General features: G+C 35.1%; 1 protein-coding gene across 5 annotated transcripts in view; it reads left to right on the top strand.

Annotated features, from left to right (window-relative positions):
• Positions 1-13,379, top strand: part of Ddr2 (discoidin domain receptor tyrosine kinase 2) — a 151,777-nt gene extending 138,398 nt beyond the window's left edge. For all 5 annotated transcript variants that reach the window (XM_071618237.1, XM_071618235.1, XM_071618236.1 and 2 more), the window contains 7 exons: positions 1,464-1,674; positions 3,307-3,530; positions 4,822-4,949; positions 6,872-7,063; positions 7,358-7,592; positions 9,463-9,612; positions 10,415-13,379. In XM_071618237.1, coding sequence (XP_071474338.1) covers positions 1,464-1,674; positions 3,307-3,530; positions 4,822-4,949; positions 6,872-7,063; positions 7,358-7,592; positions 9,463-9,612; positions 10,415-10,549 — 1,275 coding nt within the window. In that variant the 3' untranslated portion in view covers positions 10,550-13,379. The remainder of the gene's footprint in view (positions 1-1,463; positions 1,675-3,306; positions 3,531-4,821; positions 4,950-6,871; positions 7,064-7,357; positions 7,593-9,462; positions 9,613-10,414) is intronic.
• The last annotated feature ends 6,678 nt before the right edge of the window (positions 13,380-20,057 follow it).

The raw sequence follows: 20,057 nt of genomic DNA, 5'->3' as shown, positions 1-20,057 counted from the left end.
GAATGGTCTGTTAACACTGCATTTTATTCTCTATTCTGTAATATCTTTTTGTTTTCTCTTTATTAATGCCAGAATATACTATCCTTCTCTAGGCCTTTCTTCTGAGGCCTACTGGAATGTCTTCATGAGCTGAGAAAGGAATGTTGGATTGAAGACTCTCCAGATAAAGGGGAGAGCAAATATTTTGTCCTTGAATATTTAAGTTGGTCCTTCAAGAAATTCTTTCTATCTTAATACACTCAGTGTAAGATAATTCAAGGTGCTCTAGAATGACACCTTGATTTAAGTTTCTCCATTGAGCACCCAAGTGCTCAATGTTGTTGGAGTGGAGCATTTTACACATTTAACTCTAAATAGTTATATCAATTCAGATGCATTTTCCTTTTGATGGAATGGGCAGATTACCTTAAATGATATGCCACAACAATTAGTTATTTGGTTCTTTTTTCTTTCTGTATTATATATAATTAGTCTTGGATCCTCAGACACCTAGGACCTTCCTATCCCATTTTGTAGCCATTTTATTTTTTGTTAGTAAATATAAGTGGATGGGGAGTGTTATCTTAACCCACACTGCTAGGTGATGAGGTGAACTATTAACATCAGGTTACAGCTCTTCTAATGAGTTAATGAACATTTTAACTTATGTTTACCCAGAATCAAAGTAGTTATAAGGTAATCCAGGAAAACTCATTATTTAAAAGAACCTAAAAATCTCTTTAAACATGAGTAATATTCCATGGTGTATATATGCCACATTTTTTTTATCCATTTATCTACTGAAGAACATCTAGGTTGTTTCCACACTTTAGCTATTGTGAATGTTGCTGCTGCTAAGTGAAGTTAGCCAATCGCAAGAAAACAAATGCTGAATGTTTTCTCTGATACAAGGAGACTGATTCATAGTGGGATAGGGAAGGGGAGCATGGGAGGAATAGATGAACTCTAGATAGGGAAGAGGGGTGGGAGGGGAAGGAAGGGGGCAAGGGGTTAGCAATGATGGTGGAATGTGATGGACATCATTATCCAAAGTACATGTATGAAGACATGAATTGATGTGAATATACTTTATATACAACTGGAGATATGAAAAATTGTGCTCTATATGTGTAATATGAATTGCAATGCATTCTGCTGTCATTTATTAAAAAATCAATAAAAAATAAAAATTAGAAGATCTTTGGTTACTTATAGGTTCTTATTTCATTGTGTAAATAATGCTTAGAAGTGCTTCAGTGAAAGTTAATGAATGTTAACAGGACAGGAGGAGTTCTAGCTTGAAGAAATGAAAGATTTTTCAAAGTTTCTTTGACACAGAAATTTGTGGAACTAGACTGCATCCTTGTCACTTATAGTGTTTCTAGGTTTAGCAGGAATAAACTGAATGGAAGAGTTAGGTTTTAAAAGTAAAGGAAGTGATAATACCCTTGTGCCAGATGATCTTCTCTGCTCTTTTCCTTCAGGCTTCCCGGAGGATGCTGGATGATGAAATGACTGTCAGCCTCTCCCTACCAAGCGAGTCCAGTATGTTCAACAATAACCGCTCCTCATCACCAAGTGAACAGGAGTCCAACTCGACTTATGATCGCATATTTCCTCTTCGCCCTGACTACCAGGAGCCATCCAGACTGATACGAAAGCTCCCAGAATTTGCTCCAGGGGAGGAAGAGTCAGGTGAGGATGAAAGAGTGAGCAGGGGATTGAGGAAGAAGCCTTGACACATGTTACATAGGTATAACAGTGTTGCTCCTAGATAACTGGATCTATTTTTGGTCTGTGCTAGCTTCCTGAGAAATCCACATTCTCTTTCTAGATTTGATTAAAATAAAAGATGTTACTAAGGTGGTAACACCAAAAGAAACTGGTCAGTTTAACTTGCTCATTTTATGAAGAATGTGAGAAGGGCCAGATAGGGCGCATTCATGTAACATAAAACTTCATTAAGGATAAATTCAGGATTGTAATTTCACCTGGAAAAAAACTATATATATTTTAAGTGAAGCTAAAGAAATTCTGAATTTCAGCCTGGTATGTTGGCGTATACCTGTAATCCCAGTGACTCAGGAGGCTGAGACAGAATCACAAGTTCAAAACCAGCCTCATTTAGCAACTTAGCAAGGTCCTAAGCAACTTGGTGAGACCCTGTCTTAAAATAAAATATAAAAGGGTTGGGAATGTGGATCAATGGTTAAGTGCCTCTGGGTTCAATCCCCAGTACAAGAAAAAAAAAAAAAAAAAGAAAAAGAAAAAAAGAATTCCTGAATTTCCCAGTTTTATAGTTATCTACATAATTAATTATCTTATTTTTCTTGATTTGTCTTTGGTCAACATTTATTAAATAATACAAGATTTTTATTATGAGAGTAAATATGTCTTGCTTTTTATCAATAAAAAAAAAACATTGAATAAAGTAATAGTAATGCTAGTTGATTAAATTCCCAGTGCCTTTTTAAAAAGTACTGCACAGTGTCTGACTTTACCGGGGATGCTAGGGTCATCTCTGAAACTCAGAGCTGCTTTTCCATAGTTCATCAACTTAAGAGTGACCCCATTCTGCAGAAGAGGACTTGTGGTGTTCAGTAGAGCATCACTTAGCCTGAGCCAGTTGTGGAAGCTGACAGGACTAAATTGGAGAGCATAGGCATTTTAGGGAACAAACCTGAAGGGATCTTGTGGAAAGAAGAAAGGAAACTAACACCTATTTTTATCATTTAGTGGATAGAAGACATTGAAAAAGCATATTGAATTTATGTAATTTTGCAGAGACAGCAAGACTAAGGAATGTAAATGGATTTATTTTCTAGGCTAAGCTGAAGTTATTTACCTATTCTCTCAAGTCTTAAACATTTCCCACCTCATATTTTAGTTTTTTAAAGACGTTAACATGTATCTTAAACAAGATTTTATGAACTTGATCATATTCTTAATCCCTAAAATAGGCTCTTACACCAATTAAAACGTTTTAAAATTAAGGAAATTTGCTATTAAACCTTCAATGTTTAATACTCCCATCCTGATATAGCAGGAAATTTGTTGTAGCTTTTCTTGGTTACAAGATTGACCCAAGAAATTGTTAATGATCATGTATTATGGGGAGAATGAGAAACAAAATGGTGGCTACCTACATTCTGAAAATCACAAGAAAGAGTATCTAGAGGAAGCAAAAGTGTTCTCCAAGTAAGAATGTTATAAAGAAGGTTAGACTGTCATGGAGGCATGTTCTAGATCTCCTCTTGGTTTTTTTTTTCTTGAAGAGATCTCCAAAGATGTCTCTTGGAATGAGACTCATTGTCTTTGTCTTCCCAGGCTGCAGTGGCATTGTGAAGCCAGCCCAACACAACGGACCTGAGGGAGTGCCCCACTATGCAGAAGCTGACATAGTGAACCTCCAGGGAGTGACTGGAGGCAACACCTACTCAGTTCCTGCTGTCACCATGGACCTTCTCTCAGGAAAAGATGTGGCTGTGGAAGAGTTTCCCCGGAAACTCTTAACTTTCAAGGAGAAGCTAGGAGAAGGCCAGTTTGGAGAGGTGAGTTGATCCTTTGTGTGAGGCCTCTAGTCCTTGGTGGTTTAAAGGAAGTAAGTGCATAACAATGGTCAGTAGAACAAAGTGTCCCTTCCAGAAGTGAATGCACAACTGAAAGTTTTCTCTACTTAGCTTTCTTTGAATTGTCCTCTGGATGACTAGTAATTAGGTCAACTTCATCTTTGTCATATAGCTGAGGAGTTCCTAGCAACTCTGACTCCTATACAGGGGTTTGTAAGGCAAATACGTCATTAGACTTCAGATATCCTGAAAAACATTTAATGCTTTCAAAAAGTGTTTATAATAGGTTACAGAGGGTGGGGCTCATGAGATGTGATCATCTTTTATAAACCATCCAGGAACACCCTGCTGCTGGGTGTTTATTTCACTTTGTTTTTTTCCTTTTAAGATGGGAGTTACATATAAAGTGGTGAAAAACAACCTCACCCCTGCTGTGGGTCCCAGAATTAGCTACTAGGGAATGACTCACCAACTAAGATAAGGAGGAGTTTTCTTCTCAACAGTCCTCAGAATGATGTGTGTAATATTAAATATTTTACTCTTGCATCAGTCACATAAACCTTCTGAGAACTCAAAGAAATGTTTAATTTGTAATAAAACCCCGAATACCTGGTTTTATAGTAACATGTTATTGGTTTTCAGTTTGGGTCAGATGTTTCCCCCTTGATTAGGTCTGGTGTTGGGGGAAGTAGAGGAGCCCATTTTATCTGCTTATGGTGTTTATATGTACTCATTCTGTCTCCTGAGTTGAAAAACCACACTCATTATAATGTTATTAAAACTCAGGAATAATTTGCAATGCTAAATCCCATACTAAGGTATTATTTTAGAAAATTGACTTATATTTTGCAGGTTCCAGTAACTAAACTTTCTCAAATCCAAGTTCAAGCATTTATATAGAAACATTTTTTAATTCTTTTTTTTTAATTTGTTCTTTTTAGTTATACATGGCAGAAGAATGTATTTTGACATATTATACATTTTATAGTGGAGCTATGTTATAATGAAATTCTATGTTATAGATTCATGTATTCCCTTACTGAATGTATATTTGTTTTAGAAGACAGTAACATATCATATTAGCTGGGTACTTTACCATTATTTTTACTTTTATCATTTGAATCAAAGATATGTTATATATACCTTCTTATCATTCTTTTGATTACTTTGCCTGAGTTGTAAGAGTTAGTTTATCTCCAGGAAATGCCCAGCAAGAGTACTGAGACATCTTCAGGAGAAATGATGATGCTGAGACTAGATGACTTTTGTCTAGGTTCATCTTTGTGAAGTGGAGGGAATGGAAAAATTCAAAGACAAAGATTTTGCCCTAGATGTCAGTGCCAACCAGCCTGTCCTGGTGGCTGTGAAAATGCTCCGAGCAGATGCCAACAAGAATGCCAGGTCTGTGGTCTGCATTTTGAATTTTCCTTTATTTATTTCATCTTTCAGACCAGGAATATTTCTGGAAATATCTGAGAATCTTTTTTCTTTTTTTTCATTTGAGATGGAAAGTTTGGTAAATACCCTTGTTTCCATTATTATGCCTTATTTTTCTAATACAAAGTCCTCATATTCTCCATCTTTCTCAAACATAAATGTACATTTCCATTATATTTGTCACATTTACTTCTTAACTCCCTTTGTACAGCACCATACTTCCCAATACACAAAAGTCTAGTGGTGTATTTCTTTAGTCATTACACAGACTTCTGAATTCATTACATCCTACCACACTTCACAACCAAACACATCTTTCTTGCTAAGCTTTTTACATTCTCCTCTTTTTACATCTCTATTTACTTTATCATCCTTTCTTTCTCTTTTATGCTCCTTTTCCTCTACGTCCAGCAACCCCACACATGAGAAGTTGCCTCTATTTGGAAAAGTATCCACGGACCTTAAAGCAAAAGGATCCACAATCCTTTAGCAGTTTTTCAAACTGCTAATAATCTCTTGGATCCTTTACTTCATAAATTGCTGTTTCCAGTCATACTCCATTGTCTGAGAGCCTTTCCATTACAGTAATGGTGAGTTAATTCTCACACAGAGAGGCATGCTGATTGAAAGCTTGTTTGTGTGTTCCAGAAAAATTTGCACATCTGGTTAACATATGCATTTGGGTTGCCTTGATTCTTATCACTGATATTCATAGTGAGATAAAGTTTGTTATTCCTATTTCACTAAGTCTTGAAATTAACAGGGTGTGGAATCAAAAAGAGAGAAAGGCGAGAGATGGAACAGAGTACTTTTAACTGAGAATTTCAGTCTTACAGATATTAGCGTGAATGAAAAGTGACGTTCTCTGGTTCCCATGGAGAGATGGAGTATTTTTCATATTAATCTTAGCACATGAGTGGAAAAAATGGCAAGGAGAGAAACAAAAACATAGAATATGATAAAGTCCTTGTCATTGTTTTATTTGGTGAGGTTTGCCATGATGCACTGTGCTCAGCGTACTGACCAGTGCTGAATGGTCTAGACTCTGGGCCCTTCCAGGCCATGGAAACCTCTGATTTAAGATTAAATAAAGGGAAAAATGAAGAAGGAAGATCTCGAATTAGGACTATATTGTTTCCAAGGGTTAATACTGACATAGTATGGCTTTCAGAAGAAAATTCCTATGCAACACATAGGAGACTCCAATACTTTTAAGAATGTGGGCTGTAGCTTCACCAAAGCAAATGTTGCTACTTTATAACTCAAGAATGACTGTCACTATGTACTCAGAGAATTATTAGTCTTGACTAGGTGAGTACTTCTTTTGACATGACCCCACTTTACCACCATAGTCTTTAAAGAACATGCTACCAATGTGTGTTGTGACTGACTGTGGGAATAGACTACATTAAGAAAAATCAGTAAGAGAAAATAAAAAATTATGAGATAAACCAGAAGGTGGTTATCCACTTTATAAAAACTTTCTTGACTTTATTAATAGTGTGAATCTGTGGCTTTTTGAAAAGGCAAATGATTTCCAGTGAAAAGTTTTATTTTTCAGAGTAGTTTTATGCAGCATATATTTGATTTAGTAAATATTGACCACTTTCTGCATGACAGGCATTTTGTTAAATACTAGGAATGAGATTTATATGTGAACAAATCATAAATCTTATTCTTAAAACCATTGTAATTGAATAGTGATGTTCCAGGAGATATGGAGAATGAAACAGTTCATGGTGCCAATTTCTCTGTCCTTTCAAAGATTTTCCAAAGACAAATGAGCCTTGGTGTAATGGATAGAAATAGACTTTGATGTGCATACTTCCCCTCTTCATTCTGATCCCGGCAATCTCTGAGTTTATCTGTGTCTGTATCCTCCAAAGGAATGATTTTCTTAAGGAGATAAAGATCATGTCCCGGCTCAAGGATGCAAACATCATCCGTCTCTTAGCTGTGTGTATCACTGATGACCCTCTTTGCATGATCACGGAATACATGGAGAATGGAGACCTCAATCAGTTTCTTTCCCGCCATGAGCCTGCCAATTCTTGCTCCAGCAATGTACCCACTGTCAGGTAAATAAGCCAGGTCTTCTATCTCTTCCCTGTGGTCATGAGAGTCACTTGGAGTTTTAAAACAGAGAGCAATGAGCCTTAAAGTTTATCATTTTTCTGGCATGGTGAGTGACTATTCTGTAGGGAATAAAAAAGCAGCTGACCCTTCGGAAGAATGCAAAAGGGATTCTTTAAGAATAGAGAAAGAATGTTAAGGTTTAAATGCTTGGTGTGTTGATATCAACTTTAGAATGAGTACCTTTCCTGACTTCCTGTATCCACAGGCTACTTTCTCTTCTCTTGTATTTTCCTCAGTTACGTCAACCTGAAGTTTATGGCTACCCAGATTGCCTCTGGCATGAAGTACCTTTCCTCTCTGAATTTTGTCCACCGAGATCTGGCTACACGAAACTGTTTAGTGGGTAAGAACTACACCATCAAGATAGCTGACTTTGGAATGAGCAGAAACTTATACAGTGGTGACTACTACCGGATCCAGGGTCGCGCAGTGCTCCCTATACGCTGGATGTCTTGGGAGAGCATCTTGCTGGTGAGTTCCTGGCATTTGTAAGCCCTACCCTAGGTGGGGACAAATCAAAGACAGCAGGAGCCAAGCTCCACAGACCTTCATATTTTCTCTGATTGGAGATGATCTTTCTTGTGTACCAATTATTATTATTATTATTATTATTATTATTATTATTATTATTCAATACTTGCCTATTAATTGAAAAAAAGTAATATACTTTAGGAAAGAATGTTAAACAGTATGATGTGGGATTCAGTATCATATTTTTTCAACCCTTTCCACATCCTCATCGGTCTTAGGGTTTTAAAAATCTTATTATGTAAAGAAATGTTAATCACATAAAGAATTTTTCTTCTATGTTAACTTCATAATCATGTTGCTCAGTAGATTTTGCCCTAGATGTCAGTGCCAACAATCCTGTCTAATTACTATATTTTTATGGTCTTTACCATTTACTCGTTAAGTTTATCATTATTTGTTTTCTACCTTTTACTTAATTCCTGGTATTCTCTATCATGAATGAATGACTTTTTCTAATGTCTTTCTTGGAGATGTTATATGACCATGCATACCTAAGAGTTTCCATTGCTGGTTTTATAAACATTTAGCTGATTAAAAGGATTAATAGACTATGTACTTTTACTTCCTACAATACTGTGTACATGTAATTTTGTCTTTTGTAGTACTGCAGAGAAAAGTCACTTTGGTTTTATTTTTAGCTAATTTGATTATTTACAGCTCATCCTTTTACAGGATTCAAAAATTAATTTTGAAATGAGAATATATATAAAATTATCTCCTTCCCCTCATCAATTAATACTTTAGTATATTTCCTTTGAGAATTTTTTCATATGCATTAATTTCTTTATGTGTATTTCTGTACAAAATGTATATTATGTAATTGAAATGATGCCAACTCATACAATTCTATATATTTTTAATGTCTAATATCATTACATATTGTTTAAAGCATGGTTTTAGTGACTGAATCATTTCTATTGTAGGGATATGTTCTGTGATTTAATAATATCTTTATAATTTGATTTTAATAATATCTTTTCAACTTCTTGCTATTAATAATGATGCTGTAATATATACAACTTTTCAAAAATCTTTATAATTTTTTCATCTCTATATGTGAATCTTTATATTTTACCTAATTCTAAGGTAAGTAGTAATTGCTGTATCTATGTTGTTAAAAAATATTTAAGACTGAGATAGAGAGACCCTGGCTCAAATTTCAATTTCTCCAATACTTTATGTTCTTATTAACCATGGTAACTTGGCAAACCCTCTCCTGTCATTTTTCTGGTCTAAATATATCATCTACTTTGCTGTGTGGTTGTATTTATTGGATAAAAAGGGTCCGAGTATTTACTACATGCTAATTACATCTGAATCTTAGTGCCATCACTTGATAGTCTCTTTTTTAAGACTATGACTATCACTGAAGTGGGAAGAAAGAGTGCTGGATTCACTCAGGGACTTAACTCCAGACACTTCAACCAGATTCCTCTATCTCTAACATACAAACAGTTGACTTTCCATTCTTATTTTGACTTTCCCAGGGACCTTTTTCCAAGCTACCCTAGAGCCTAAAAGTTGAATCTCTGACATTCAGTTAATGATGAATGCTTTGTGGCTGTGTTCCTTTCAGCTCCTGGTTCTCATCTGTAAGAAAAGCAGAACTAAGTTGAGATCATGAAGATGAGAGAATGGCTTGCCTTTTGACAACTTCACATTGTCATTTCTAGAACCTCTGTGAGATCTTGGCAGTTTCAGTATTCCTTGCCCTGGGTTGAGGAAAGAAAATTAACTCCAGATTATGAAAATATAACCTGCTCTTATTTTGCATGGGTTATCCTGATTTTTCCTTTTTTGACTTCAATAGGGCAAATTCACTACAGCAAGTGATGTGTGGGCATTTGGGGTGACTCTGTGGGAGACATTCACCTTTTGCCAAGAGCAGCCCTATTCTCAGCTGTCAGATGAACAGGTTATTGAAAATACTGGAGAGTTCTTCCGAGACCAGGGGAGGCAGGTAAGAGTATTTCAGGATGAACAGGTGAAGACTTGGGTGCTTTTTTTTTTTTTTTTGGTTGGTTCAGTTTTTTGATATTCCTATGAGTGGATATTTAAAGCTTGCTAGTAGCTATATATCCTTTAGATATTTTTTTAGGGGGGGGTCTAAATTATCTTGGTTATGAGACATTTCTCCTATAGATTTTATTTTATTTATTTTTTATAAATAAAAATATAGTGGACCTTTTAAAAAAAGTCCACTATTTTTACCTTCATCAGTGCTAGTGGTGCACAAAATATACATTTTTGACTATCAATGCTTATGGACTAAAAGTCCGTATTTGACTAAAGCTAGGCCAAAGCCAAATAGCATCATTACAAGCTGAGTAAACTCATCTACAAACATCCAAATATAAATTTTTTGATGAAAATTTTCTAAACTAATGGATTAAACATAATTTATTTGATTTTTATTTTATTACATTTTACTATTTAATTACTATTGAATTTCTTATTTAAATTTCAGTATTTAAATTTTAAAAGTTTAAAAACATTTTTTTTATTTGACATGACAGGACAGTGTATTTTGACATATTATACATACATGGAATATAACTTATTTTAATTAGGATATCATTCTTGTGGTTGTACATGATGTAGAGTTTAAAAGTTTGATAGAGTGTAGGGACACCCATTTCAGTTATCAAGTTCAAGAAAGTGGGCAAGGGGGATGACTAAACTATGATGCAACCAGTCTTCATTTTGTTTCCTGATCTTAATATTTCTTTTTCTCTTTCTTCTTTAAATTTTTGTTTCCAAAGATTTACCTCCCTCAACCAGCCATTTGCCCTGACTCTGTGTATAAGCTGATGCTCAGCTGTTGGAGAAGAGATACAAAGCACCGTCCATCATTTCAAGAAATCCACCTTTTGCTCCTTCAACAAGGGGATGAGTGATGCCGTCAATGCGTGACAGCATTCCAATGGCCCAGGTTCTTCCCACAAGACCTACCACTCAACCATACCTAAGCCACTCCATCTGGACATTTTACGGAACTGAGAGACACAGGCCTTTTGCTTTGTTCTCTCTCTGTCCCTCACCTCCCCCATGCCACTCCTTCACTCCCTACCACTGTCTGATATATACTTTTTTTTTTTATATTAAAGCACTACAAAAGAAAAAAAAAAACCTAGGGCAGATAAAATCTAGTAAAAGAAATCTTGATATACCAAAGGGTTAGATAACAAAAGCTACAAAATTTAGATAATTTATAAAGGTTAAATATGCTTATGTTTATAAATGTGCAGATTCTATAATATTTTTCCATGTCACCTTTTATAAAGTATCTTCAGAAAGAGAAAAAAAAATTTAAGAATACTAAGGTCTTGGGAAACATGAGATTAGACTTAAGGAAAGCATGGAGTAGCCATAGAGAATCTGAAGACTTGATATTTAACAACTTACCACAGATGGTTTTCTGATTTGGCTTCTGAACATATACCATTCTCTGATTTCCCTCTCCTATCAAAGTGAATAATGTATTCTGGAAAAGTCCTAGTTTTTTGGAATGGGTATTTTCTTCATTTGTGGGCAGGGGTCATGGTTGAAATGCATTTATAAAGTAATAGGGGATATGGATAGGAAAGAATGTCTGCTGCAAGGCTAAATGTAAGAGAACAGTTATTTTTTTAAAAAAGTATATCCTGCATGGAAGGATTCTTGAATGGATAACAGATGTAAGAAAGGAGTTCTATGAAGGACAGATAACAAGTATCCTATTCAATATTCACTTGTGAGGGTCCTCTTTGTCTTGTTAAGAAATTTTTATGTGTGTGTTTTAGTGGGCATCTGATTTTTTAATTATTAAAGGCTGGTGTCTTAATAGCTTGATGATAGACCCTTTGGTTCACCTTGTACAAGTTTCTATTAATGGTTGACATCACTGGATGTGTGAACTGGAGACTGAATTTCTCAGGCATAAATACCTAAAGGACATGTATAACAGAGAATAGATCTGTTCTGAGTGTCCCCAAAAGGTTGACCCAGAACCAATGAGGAGACATTAAAGGGAAACTGAAATCTATTCTTTTTAGGGAAAATACATCCAGTCAGGACATATAAGAATCAATGGGCTGCCTCCAGAGATGGAGAGTCCTTTGTCTTTTTCAGAGGATCATATATAGGCTAAAGAACTATGCAAGAAGATGAAGGCTTTCAAATAGAGGAAAGATAGCTATATTAGACAATATTTAATGATTTTTCTAACCGCAAGAATCATTGATTCCAGAGAGGCCTAGGACGGCCATTCAGTGCTACTGCTTAGTGTTCATCTTCTTGTTAACAAGATAGTATGGTCAGCAGAAAAATATGAGGCTCTGATTCTCAGAATTCATGGAAGTGGATACCTGTTGAGTAGGAATCTCCTTAGAGAAGATTCTGAGCCTTTGACACATGATAAATTTCCAGATTCAGTGGGAAAACTAGAAAAGGGGACCCTTAATTCCCACTGAGAAAAAAATAAGAGAAGATTACAAAACTAGCTTCCTAAGGTGGCAAGAAATAGTCTTGATCCCTTGGATCTGCTTCTCTTGCTTCCATGGTCTGACGTCTCATAGTCTCTTAGAAACGTCAATGTTTCTCCATTTAGCTTTCAAAATTGTTCCAGGCCCTGCATGAACATAAATCTAAGTCCCCACATTCATTTTGCAGGTCATCTTCTGACTATAGCAAATACCTTTTCCCCCTGGTTGTTCTAAGCCTGGGCTTCAGTCTCTTCCATGACTAACTTTGGTTTCAGAGTTGGGAGAATGTTTGACCATCTTTTGCTTCAAGCCAAGTGTGCCATCTTGTTTCTCTGAATGTTGTTTTCTTATCTGTAAAGTGAGTAAATTGAATTAGATGGCATTGAAGTACTTATTGGATAACTGTTTCTATAACTGATGTGGATTCAGTAATCTGGTCATCTCTTGTTCTGGAAAATGTGGTTGGTAGAAGGGATCTTGGGAGAAGTTACTGTAATAGTAGTAACAATGGCACCTGCCACTGTATAGTGCCTTAGCATTACCATTTCTATAATATTTATTTCATTTTGTATGTACAGGGCCAGACATGTTTTCCTATGAGATCTGCCACCCTCTGATCTCAAGGAAAGTATTAACTTCCTTAGAAATAAAAGGATGTGACATCAGAACCTACAGTCTACTTATCCATATGCCTCTGGTAGGACTACCTCCAGACCGTTTCCCCTTCCATAGCCTAACATCTTTCTGCTTATGACTTTTTAGGATTCTGCCTCAATTCACTGTATTTCATGACCCCACACTTAAAAATATTTAAAAAGTTATTAAAGTATATGAATTTTCCTGACCTTGAGTCATGGAAGTAATCAGTTTTAGGTGGCAGCCAAATATGTATTATCATGTATAAATATCCTTTTCTGGATGAAGAATTCTCCATCTTTTGGCACTGAGAAATTGCACTATAGACATAGGTTTAACTTCTAACCTAACTCGTACCTGTAGAGTTTAGCAGCACAAATCTGAAGTGACCCAACAGAGTAAATGGCAAAGACTTAGTATGTAGACTTAGTATGTTATATTAAAAAGGTGTTCAAATCTAAATTAGAGGAATGAAGCTAGGAAAAGAAATAGGGAAAATGATAAGAAAGTATAGGACCTTCTTCTCTTTGCTATAAGTTATCCTCTTCATGATGCATGTAAGCTATTTTATGTCAAGGTTGTGTTTTTAGATAGTCAAGATTTTAATTTATACTTGTGCTGAGTAATGTGTTGATAGCTAGGTCAAAATCTTGATGTGCTGTCCAGTCGACACATATATGATTAGTTCACAAGTGTTTACCGGAGTGAAAAGAAGTATCCAGGAAGAGTAAGCTGTGGAAAGATCACTTGTAAGTGTTCAAGAATATATAGCCAAGAGGGAGGTATGCAAGTGGGACAAAAAATGAATACATGAATGTGCATATGACTGGGCAGGGAGGCTGAGGAGGGGTTAGGAAAGAGAGTGGCAACAGTAGAGAGGCAATAAAAAGAGGCAATGAGAGTGCATGGGAGCCATGGATAGGGGCTAGTCAAACAAGGTAGAAACAGGGGTAACGGGAGCTGATGGAATGCGCTCTGAAGCAAGGAAGCAAAGATTTAGAAAGAGACCTGAGAAAGGATAGAAAATGTGACTTGAAGTAGGGATGGTGAAGAGGAAATACTGGGTGATAGAGATTATAAAATATTTATTAAAAATGAAAAGACAGGTGCAGTAATGGAAACAGGATTGTTGTTTTTATTGTTTAAAGGTATGTAGGGATGTCCTCCATAGATCTAAAAACACATAACTATCAGGGAGTGATCCTCTAATTTCAGAGTCAGGGGGTGAGGGAGGCAGTTTAAGCCCCTATGTGTTCTAGATTACTTTAAGGGCTGGTGAGAGGTCAACTCTCTGCCTGAACTGGATTTGACTTTCCAAGGGCTATTTTAGACATGAAGACCTAGATACAGGGAGCTAATGGTAGTTCCTGAAACTTTGCACTCCCTCCTCTTGCCTTTGTTAATGAAATCCATTTTCAAGGCTGTCCATCATTGCTGTGCCCAGAATGGCAACAGACAACTGGAAAAAATAGGCATAAGTTAGGTAAAACTAAATCTCATCTGGTGTCCACACAATGAGTTATGTGCCACGTCAGAAACATGCATGTTTCTAGTTCCATCCAGTCTTCCCACAAGAAAGCCATGATGTGGGGCTAGGCCATGTGTTTTGAGTAAAGTAGAATAGGAGTGTCTAAAGGAGGGAAAAGGAAGATGTTGCAAAGGAATATACTAAAACAACAGCATCTGTTCTCAAAACTAAAAAAAATGAAAAGGATTACAATGTATAGCTATTATGAATTCATAAACCCGGATCTTGCCATGTTAGTCTTCTCTTGTCATATTTTTGTTCTTTGTTAGTGTATGTGGTAGGTCACTAATATTTCTGGAAGATGAAGATCCTGATCTACCCTGGGAAATACTTCTGAACTGAAATTTCACATTTGTATAGAAACAGATAAATGTCTTCATCTGCTCCAATTAGATACATTGCGTGGTGGCAGAAGACTAATGAGTAATTGTTTAGTTGCTGTCTCCTTTTTGAAAGACTCTCAAGAAGTTTAAAAAAAAAGTGTAGAATGTTCTTACTCTACATCTAGTTTTCCCCAAATGATAAAATTTTACATAAGCCCATTTTCAACTACAGAAACCATAGTCCCTTTTGAACCATTTTCAAAACCAGAAAATTGACATTGGTGTAATACCTCTAACTAAACTACAGATTTTATTTGGATTTCACCATTTTCATACATATATTCCTTTAGGTACTGAATTCTTTTAACCCTTGATAATTTGTAACCTGTCCTTTCTTGGATGTATCAGACACTATCTGGATACAATTATGCAAAATTCAAGAGAATATAACAAATTAATATGTTCATTTATTGTTAAGCAATATTGTCCCTATCCTGCTTCTAAATTTTACTATTAGTTTTACAATCCAAAGATGATTTAGGATTAGATAATACCAAAGTAAGATCCATCTATAGATTGTTGGATAGAGACTCAGCTGTGGAAGGAAGTGCTAAATGGTTCCTGCAGTTTCTACAGGTGAGTAGGGTTTTTATCAAAGACAAGAAGAATTTTTCTGGTAAATCAGTATTTTGGTCAAGAGTTAATGACACCATGGATAGCTTGTGGAAGGAATACAATATAATAGTGTGGACCCTGAATGTGTAATAAAACACTATTTTTTTGGAGTAGCAGAGAAGCTTCATTTGCTTAAATATCTGTTCTTGATGGGAACAATAACCTAGAGAAGTTGAAGCTGTTTTTGTGGATTACAGCTTTGAGTTTTGTGAGTGCCATTTTAAAGCTGCCCTATTGAAGGGTCACAAGACTATAACAGTGTGTGTCTTGTAAAATTCCTAGCACATAAGTGAAGACTTGATAAACATTTTCCAAATGTTGTTTTTTGAATGAATAAAAGATGGAGACAAAAACCCTGTCATCTAGTATAATTAGGGTGAATTTAGTGAGATTGCTTTGTTGTAACAGAAATTTTATTTTCAAATAAGAGGACATAGTGCTCATACTTGTACCAGGTAAAATACATTGTCCATTTGCATACTTGGTAATAGCAAAATTGATCTATGGAAATGCTTCATTCTTTGAGGTAATTAGACAGCAGTGCAAGGTAGTTCTCAACACTGTACCAGATTAAAAGTAAGAACCAAACACTAGCTCCAAACCCAGTTCCTGAAACAAGCTATTTAGTTTCTCCTGTAGACACTTTGTCAACATCTTTACAGGTGAAGGGATCTGCCTCCCAAGCTAGCCTGTGCATGTTAAGGAAGAATTTGAAAATAACAACAATGACAAAAACGCACCAAAAACTTAAGGCAGAGTATGTTAGGATGAGGTAATTACTTGAACTGTAAAATTGTTTTTTTTTTTTTTTAAGAAGAGGTTTGGAAGTAATTGAAAGTTGGGAAAATTATTGCAGACACACCAAGAATCTGTAAACTAGCCTAACAGTTCTTTACTGTTCATGATATCCTATTTTTCCCCCTGTTGTCTGGTAACTTTTTTTGGAGGACTGAGTTTCTGCAGCAATGATGAGGAAACATCTGGGCATTATTCCACAGGCTTTGGAGGATAATGTGTCTCATCAAGGGGTAAACAGCAAATGGATTTAATTTTTGCTTAAAACTATTATAGTCATTCCAAAATAGAATAAGTAAAAATTCTCTGTATTAGAAAAAGAAACATGATACCAATTGTATATTTTCTTTTCTTTATTTATTCTCTGTCTGTCAGATGATAAATTGTAAATAACAATGATTAAAGAGTTATGATACTAATGAATCCTTATTTCTATGTAAACATCACCTGAGATTTCTGAGATTTCTTACATCAGTTTTGGAGAAGTAATGGGACATGGGGACAGAGATAGGGAAGTTATACAGTATGGCTGTCTCTTGCTGAGGTTGTCTGACAGGGCTATTTAGATAGGTTTCTAACACCTTAGTTGAATGTTTATTGGAAGAAAAACATTCTAGTCTCTGACATATCCAAATATACCAGAGTCTGTGATTTTATATCCTAAAATTAATTATCCAGTTCTAAGGAAACCAGTCTAGAGTTTATTGGGGACCTTTCTTGTTATTGTTACAGAGTTGTCTTGTTTGATATATACAAATCCCTGCTAAATTCAAATATGGTCTATCTTAGATTGTACACAATGCACAAACCAACAAAATTATACACAATCAGAATATAGATTCAGTTTTCATGATAGATATTAGTGTGAAATCAGTCAACATAACACATTATTTTTAGCCTGAAGAATAAATTTGTATTTTCAATTATCTGAGTAACATGAACACATTTCTTTCAATAGCGGTCATGGTAGACAAGGGAATATATATATATATTCTCAAAGAATAATCAGAGGGCTCATAAAGACACATTCTGATTCTTCAGTGTATCTGGTTTCATTCTCAGACTCAACAGTGATTCCCATAGCTGTGCAGTGTAGTGGGTTGGGGGCAAAGAAGGAAAAGTAAACAAGGGCTTCAGAGATGTTCAGAGATGTACAATTCTATTATCAACACCTATTGCCAAGGTTTAAAAGTAGATATAAGAGATGTGTTTCTCTCTCTCTCTCTCTCTCTCTCTCTCTCTCTCTCTCTCACACACACACACACACACACACACACACACACAAACACACACACAATGCATGCATCTGGATATATAAGTCGTTAATGAGGACAAAGATAATGCCTATTCATTTTTTAAGTAGCAGCTTGAGGGACTCTATTCTGTTAAGTGTTGAAGACTAGCAAACTGATTCATTACACTTATAATTTTATATTTATATTCACTTCATATTTGAAAAAGAAATGAACATACTCATATCTGTAAGTAGTCCTCTGTGGTTGTTGAGTCCTCCATGAGACAAATTTTTCAAGTGTGGGCAACATGTAACCTTTTACCATCAATGAACCTGATAAAATTTCACTCCTGAGGTAGTTTTAGGCCAGACTAAATGTGTGATATCAAGAGCAGAGAGGTGAAAAATATGAACATAAGAAGCTGTGTGTGTCCACTGGCAACTGTTCTTTTGCTCTTGTTTGCAAATTACAAGAAAGTTATTTCTAGAGAAGTTTGTAAGAATCAAAACCTGTTCTATTATAGAAGCAAAAGATACATTTACTCATCCTTGTCCATTGAAGGACTGCTTCAGTCTCCATAAAAGGAATCAGAGGTCAGTTTCAGGGCTTAGAGTGCAGGCAGATTTATTATAGAAAATATTAAATAGATAGTCAAAGAGCAGTTGCTACATTTACTATTCAAATAACAGGAACCGAGATTTGTCAGTGATAGATGGAATCATTGTGTGCCTGGTTTCCAGGAAAACAGAATGAGCTCTGCACAACCCAAACCTATTCATCTTGCGATTATAAAAACATACCTACCCAAACTCACCTACTTAGTAAAAAAAAAATGTTCCAATATTTATTGAGCTGTGTTTTCCATGTTATAACATTTTTAAAATACAAAATTAAATGACATATATTAAAAACAGTTTTATTCTAGTAGGTTAGCCCATCTTTCAAAGCTCACAGCACACTGAAAAAAGCAGATTATTCTAAAAAAAAAAAAAAAAAAGGAAGAAGAGACCAAAGTTACTTCATTCAGTTAAATGGAAGTCATAAGGGATGAGAGCCCGATGCCCTTGCTCTGCAGTCAAATGGCCTTCACATAATTCACACTCCATCCTGCACTATCATCACAAGATTGTAGTGAAGCTGAACCTCTGGAGTCTGTAGCCTCTACTTTCTGTGCAGAAATTTTCTTTGGGATGGTCTCACATCTCTCCTCTTTTACCCCTTTCACATGTGCCTGCTGAGCTCCAGGACATTTTTAAAGTGTTTGATTTATATTCTCAAGATAGAGTTAATATTACTCTAATACATTCAGAAAATATCATTGAATTGTGGTCTCTTCAGAGCAATTGAAAGTGGGATAAGAATTTAAGTTGAGTCCCACCTCAATAATGAAGAATTTTTATCTAGAAATCTTCAATGTTCAAATAATCAGATTGGCTTTTTAAAATCTAATTTTATTGGCATAAGATAAATGATTATTGTCAGTGGTATTATTAATCAAAACGTCTAGGATAAAAAACCAATACCAATTATCCCAATTTTTTAGGGTTCATAGTTGTTCATAAGTAATTGAAATCTTGAAAGAGGCCATGGAGTGGATTAAAGCACGTTCAGTAGGTTCGATGTATGATGATACACAGTTTAATTCAGTTAACAGGGCATGGTAATGGTTCTTCAGTCTACTAGAAATATAGAAACCTAGAGGAAACAGTAGAAATTTTTTTTACAGCCGTTTAGTTGAGTAACTTTTATATGTGTTGATTCTAATAAAAAAACTAGGGCTCATAATTTGTATGCATTTTGTTTTTAATTTTTCCAGAAACTTTTTGTTTTTCGTATTTTCCAAAAATACGCATATGGAATGGCTTGGAAACAAAAAACTGGTTCGTGGCCAGAAAGAGTTTGAGAGGCATTGATGTAGATTATAGTATATTTTCAGTACATCATTCTGAGTATGAAGTTCTGAGAATATCTGATTCCATACCACATTCCAAACTTTGAAGATTGGTATTTCATGCATGTTTCTACATAAAATTCTTAATAAAATCAATGTTCATTTTCCCAAAGAAGATTAAGCTGGATCTATACACTCAAAAAACAGTAGAAAATTTCTCATTTTTCTGATTGTACAGGTTGCAGAATCACATTGGTCATACAGTCACCTAGATACATACAGCAATAATAATGTCTATTTTATTCTGCTGCCCTTCCTATCCTGCCTTCCCCTCTCCTCCCCTCCCATCACTTTTCTCTACCCAATCTAATGTGACACACTTTTTTTTTATTAGTTACAAATTGTAATCACATTATTACTTGCATAAGTTAGGTTGACTTTTTAAATGTGTTAAATGCAAAGAACTCTAAATAATGCAATACTATCCATTTTAATACAATGTTCATTTTACATGAGACAAGTAAGTGATCATTTTAAATTTATTTTGTTAGAAAGTTTCAAGCATTTATCTTTATTTCTTAATTTCCTCACTTTCCCTTTATCCCTTTTATTCTTTTTCTTAACTTGTAGTTATATAAGAGAGATTTTTTTTGATAAAATGATAAAATACAAAACATACAAATATTTCTTCCAAATTTCACAATTCATAAATAAGAAATTCACATATATTCAGATTTTCTATTTTAGGCAATATTTTTCAAAAGTTAATATATGCTTCACATAATTATGTATAATATGCATTATTTTTACTTGCTGTCATCTTAAACATTGTTGCACATTACTAATAAATGTGATAAAC

The sequence above is a fragment of the Marmota flaviventris genome, chromosome 10, assembly GCF_047511675.1.
Source record: "Marmota flaviventris isolate mMarFla1 chromosome 10, mMarFla1.hap1, whole genome shotgun sequence".
In the NCBI taxonomy this organism is placed as follows: domain Eukaryota; kingdom Metazoa; phylum Chordata; class Mammalia; order Rodentia; family Sciuridae; genus Marmota; species Marmota flaviventris.
Note: the sequence above shows the minus strand (reverse complement) of the source record. Positions and strands in the feature narration are given on the sequence as shown.